This window comes from Cryptomeria japonica, chromosome 4 (assembly GCF_030272615.1).
Source record: "Cryptomeria japonica chromosome 4, Sugi_1.0, whole genome shotgun sequence".
NCBI lineage: Eukaryota > Viridiplantae > Streptophyta > Pinopsida > Cupressales > Cupressaceae > Cryptomeria > Cryptomeria japonica.
Window position 1 is genome coordinate 96,984,483 of NC_081408.1, and position 5,538 is coordinate 96,990,020.

The following is a 5,538-nucleotide window of genomic DNA, read 5'->3' on the forward strand; positions in this document are numbered from 1 at the left end:
TTACAGTTTTAAAGGAGCCCAAATCTGTAGCAAAGGGTTGTTGAAAATTAATTCCAAAGAATTAAAGCCGAGCCCATTTCAGCTATAGTTGTAAAATTGATATAGTAAAACTGTAATCTTCCAGAAGCACGTAGTAGTTTATGGACGCTTCCGAATTGACAAGATGTTTTATCTCTAAGTTAGAAAGTGATATTTCTTAAGATTGAATTTTGCTGTAATTTGTTGCTACCATCTGATCGGTTAAAACACCTCCCGTCACAAGACGACGATCATACGGGTATATACTAAATTGTCTATATAATCACTAGAGTCCTGCTTACAATTGTCAAGCCACTGAAACTTGCCTTGTGAATAGTGTCAAAGTAAAGACAATGGCAATGGGTGCAAGTGAGGTCCACCAAACTGTAGAAAACATTTACTCGTTTGTTCCCACCCTTGTTCTCAAATCAGCCATACTCCTCAATATTCCTGATATCATCGCAAATGCAGGCCCCAATGCATCCCTCACTCTTGCCCAGATCGCTGAAAAACTCCCCACTGAAACTCCCAATCTGCATTCTCTTTCTCGCATTCTCAAATATCTCTCATTCAGGGGCATTTTTGTTCAAACCCAGACGGGGGAGAATCCAAGCGATGCTCGATACAGTCTCACTGATTCTGCCAAGAGTTTTTATGTTAGGGAGAATAATCCAACAAGCCTTGTGCCACTCCTCCTCATGCTCACACACCCAGTGTTAATGGCGCCATGGCACCATCTTCATGAATGTGTGCTTCAGGACTGTCATGCATTTGAGAAGGCTCATGGAAAGGACTTGTGGGCATACGAGGAAGACGACCCGGCTGTCAACGAGGTTTTCAACAATTCCATGTCGACGATTACAAATCTGATAATGGGAAAAATCCTGAGATGCTATGACGGTTTCAAGGATGTGAAAACTTTGGTTGATGTGGGTGGAGGTAAAGGAACGGCTTTGGCACACATTGTGAAGGCTTATCCCCACATTCATGGAATTAATTTTGATCTTCCTCATGTTGTTCAGACTGCCCCATCTGTTCCAGGTAAATCCGCTCTTTATAATTTCTTCTATTCTTACCACAAGCAAATTGTCAACATATAATAAACGTTGCTACTTTTGATTTCTTTAATACTTACAAAGTATAGGCTTTAGCATACAATATGACACATCTTTATAAGTATCTGGTCTCCATGTAAAATTTTCACTACACGTAGCTGTTTATGATAATGGAGATTGAGGTCTTATACGTTCAAATAAACTGGTATATGGACAGTCAGAAGGTTGATTTTTTTTGGATGGAAGATTTTATATTATCTATAAAGAACAATTATTTGAATTAAGAGTCTAGAACTGAGGAATATTCATTTGATTGAATTTGATTTAGTAAGAATTGAGAAATATTCATTTGATTGAATTTGATTTAATAAAGAATAATTTCTGATTGTGAACCATTCAATTTCAGAAACAGAACAAATACCTATTGACTAGATAAATCTGAATATACCCGTTGTTTGAATTGAATTAAGAGTCTAGAACTGAGGAATATTCATTTGATTGAATTTGATTTAGTAAGAATTGAGAAATATTCATTTGATTGAATTTGATTTAATAAAGAATAATTTCTGATTGTGAACCATTCAATTTCAGAAACAGAACAAATACCTATTGACTAGATAAATCTGAATATACCCGTTGTTTGAATTCTTTAAGATTTTTATTTCTGATCAAACTCATCTTTTTATTTTATTTTATTTAAACATCTCATGATCAAATTCGTTGCTTTAAAGGAGATCAAATTTTTTGCTTTAACTTTTAGTATTATGTATCCAAATTTTATCTCATGTAAGAACCGAAAAAGTGTAGTGTGATATGGAAAAGAATGGGATGCAGGAGAATCCACAATTTGAACACTTCCTCGCAATCTTGAATAAGCATTAAATCTTACAGTTTTACATATGGTCATTTATGCAGGTATTGAGAACGTGGGTGGCAGTATGTTCGATAGCATACCCTCAGCAGATGCCATATTTTTCAAGGTAATAATGTAAACGATAACTTCAGTCACTTCTGTCACAACTGTAATTTCCTGAATAAGTTATGTATACATTACTCTTTAACTTTTTATTTATTCATTGTATTATGTGTGGGTGCTATAGAATGTATTGACAGACTGGGATGACGAGAGCTGTATAAAGATACTTCAAAATTGCCACAAGGCTTTGCCTAAAAGTGGACGACTGATACTGGCAGAAATCATGACAGCAGAGGACTCAAATTCCTATGAATCTATTGAAATAGTTTTCGATCTGGTTATGATTGCCCTTGCAAATGGAGGAAAAGAGAGGAGCAAACAGGAATGGACGAAACTTCTTCAAATTTCGGACTTTAGTGTAGTGAAGATAGTGGCATTATCTGGACTACCTTCAAAGATTAAGATTATTGAGGCAATCAAGGTTTAAACATAATTTAATAGTAATTTGTTAATCATGAAAAAGAGGCAAATCCCTTTAATTGGCTTTGCCTTTGCTGATCATTATCAATTTGATAGTAACTATGAGTGTAGATAATTGATGCTGATCTACATGTCATACATCGTGTCCTGATCATGCATTCACTTGCATGCTGTGTGCCCATGCACTTCTCTGATCGTCAGTTTTAGCTGTAGTTTGCAAGCTATGTTTTGCATGTTTGTCGTCTTCTTTTTTTTGAGCGAATAATGCATGCTTTGAACTATTCTTATTTTCTTTTATTTGTAGCATTTTGTTACTTGATTTCGGGCTAAAAAAACTACAAATAATCAGCTGATTTGGTATTTTAGTTATTTCTGTTATTTGTTTTGTTATTGTTTTGTTATTGTTTTGATTAGATAAGTATGGAAAGGGTTGGAATCTATTATATGTTAGTTATCAAGACAAAAGAGATGATTCTCACAAGATGTGCAATTGAGGGAAAAAATTAAAATCTAGGAGTCCTTAAAACAACAAAAAACACAAAAATAATAGAAGACCAACAATCAGCTAATTGCCATTGAGGAACTTCAGGCCCTTAATAACATGCCATTCTTTTGAAAAAACTATAAGTGGTCTTCAAAAGACACCCCTCTAATCAAGACAAAAGAGCCAACAACAATGTTAAATATCAGGGAGAGTTAGAAATCTGAATCATGTGTTTTGATCTTTTTCACACTTGTTGTGGGAGGTTACCATGGGCCAAGAGCATTGCATCCCTTTGCATCCTCTTCTCCTTTCTTCTCACAATTTCTTATTGCAGTACTTGAATGGTTGTCACCATGTTTTTAATCAAGTCCTTGCAATAATCAATAATTTCTTAAACATTATTAATGAGAACCCTCTGACTCTCCTTCAATTTAGCAACCTCCATTTCAATTAGGATATTCCAATTTGAGTCCACATCTTTCTTAATGGCTTGTACTTCTCAATCATCCTCTAGTTGTGAAAGTGTCAACAATTTTCTTCATCTTCTCCCAAACACCCTCATGGAGGGATTCCTCTAACCAATCTTGGGCCTTCTTGAAAACCAACATTTCCAATGTCTAAATCTTCTTCTTGGCCACATGACTTTGGTCCAACTTCCATTTTGAGAGCTCCATATGAGTATTAAATACTTTACAAATATCTTCCAATTTTTCTTAAATTTAAAAGCATAAGATATATTGGGTATGGGAAGGGGTGAAAATCGACATCTCTTTCTACTCAATAGAATGATCATTAGGGGGAAAAGGGAGGGGCATCTGAGTGAGGAACAAGGTTAGGAGAATCAGAGCAAGAAGTAGAATTAGTTTTAAAGCACAACATGGAATTAGAGCCAAGATTACTATCTGTAATAATGGAAACGTTTGGTTGATTTGGAAAACACACTTTTTTGTCTTTAGAGATCATGGTAGAAATGTCAACTAAGATATTTTAGGCACTAGGGGTAGCAATAGAGTTTGGAGGGTTAAATTCTTTGTAGGATTACAAGTGGGGGCCATAGTGGTTGATGACGAGGTAGTACCTAGGGTTGGTAAATTGGGACTAAAATGCTACACTAGAATCGAAGGGTTAACAATTCTAGGCTATGGACTAAAGGTCTAGATAAGGCCTAGAATAAATTACAAGAGACAAAGAATCAAACCCTAGTGAAAGGGAGTTTACTTGAGCCAAAGACTTTGCTAAAAGACTCATCAAGGGAAGTAAAAATTTATTAGGAAAAGTTTAGCTTAACATGATGCCTGAAATGGTTGAGCATGTGAGACAAGAAAGCATGAAATATCTTATAACGACCTTCTAACAATATGTACCTCATAGGGACTTTAATAACCCTATCCCAAACACCAAGGATATCTTCTCAATTGAATCCATTCTGAAGCTGGTTAATACTTTCCCCCACTTTCAAAAATTTCCTCATAGCCTCCCTATAGTCACCTTTTGATTTTTTTTCCATTTGAACACCTTCATTGGGAATATTTGTGTCAATGGAAATGGTCTCTTATAATACGTGGAAGGAGATGCCCCTGACCATCACCACTTCATCCTTCCAAGATTTTACAAATTTCATCAAGAGGGATTGACAAAAACCTTGCAACACAACCTCAATGTATGGGGAAAGTTTTTCCCTCCTCCAATACCTCCCAAAGATCATTATCACTTTTGGAATTATCATTATCCTTGGGTTGAATTTGAACCATATCCCAAGTCATTGTCACAAAGTGATAACAATGAAGACCAAAGAAAAAGGAAGGAGACAAAAACAGTAGGTTGAAGTGTCTTGAGAGAGGAAATTAATGGCCTTGGATAGCATTAAAAGATCAATACATGTAGGCTACCTCAAAAACTAAGGAGAGTTAATTTGAAATGCCATGATAATCAAGGTGTAATCTTTGGGTGATATGACTCAAAAGAGATAACTCTTTATACCATATGAAAGAATCATTATTTTGAGTACCTAGATTAGCGAGAAGATCCATGGTTTGTTTACCCTCCCTATACATGTTTTCATCCATATAATTCTAGATGAAAGTGATGTGGTTATAGGCATAAACTATCAAAACATGGATCAACAAACTAGACTTTTCCCTATCATTTAGAATATTTGTCACATTCATCGAGTCACATTCTATAATGATATTTTTGAGTCCTCTATTTTTGGCAATTAGGATTTCATGAAAAGTTGTGACCACCCTAGCAAGTGTGACATTTTCTCTCCTAGGTTGATTATGTAAGAAAAAAATAGTTTCCCTTTGTGGTCCTGCATATCACCACCTCTGCTAGCTTGCCATAGATTACTGTGAGAAGATCCATTGAAGTTTAGTTTTAACCATCCAAGAGGAGGGGGAGACTATTTTCTTTATTGCTATTATATTTGAATAGTATAGCTTATTCAATGTTCATGAATTGTTATTAAAATCTACAATTGGTATCAGTGTAGGTGATTTCCTTTGGGTTAAATATTTAGTAGTTGGAATTTCACCAAAAAATTATCCATACTTAAATGTATGAAAAGTATTAAAGACATTTACTAT

The 5,538-nt window shown here is 35.1% G+C and overlaps 1 protein-coding gene across 1 annotated transcript; it reads left to right on the forward strand.

Moving 5' to 3' along the window:
- The first annotated feature begins 325 nt into the window (after nucleotides 1-325).
- Nucleotides 326-2,763, forward strand: LOC131032906 (desmethylxanthohumol 6'-O-methyltransferase). The gene is made up of 3 exons (XM_057964007.2): nucleotides 326-1,059; nucleotides 1,989-2,053; nucleotides 2,174-2,763. Exons 1-3 carry the CDS (start codon nucleotides 372-374, stop codon nucleotides 2,474-2,476), a joined length of 1,056 nt encoding a protein of 351 aa, XP_057819990.2. The 5' UTR covers nucleotides 326-371; the 3' UTR covers nucleotides 2,477-2,763.
- The last annotated feature ends 2,775 nt before the right edge of the window (nucleotides 2,764-5,538 follow it).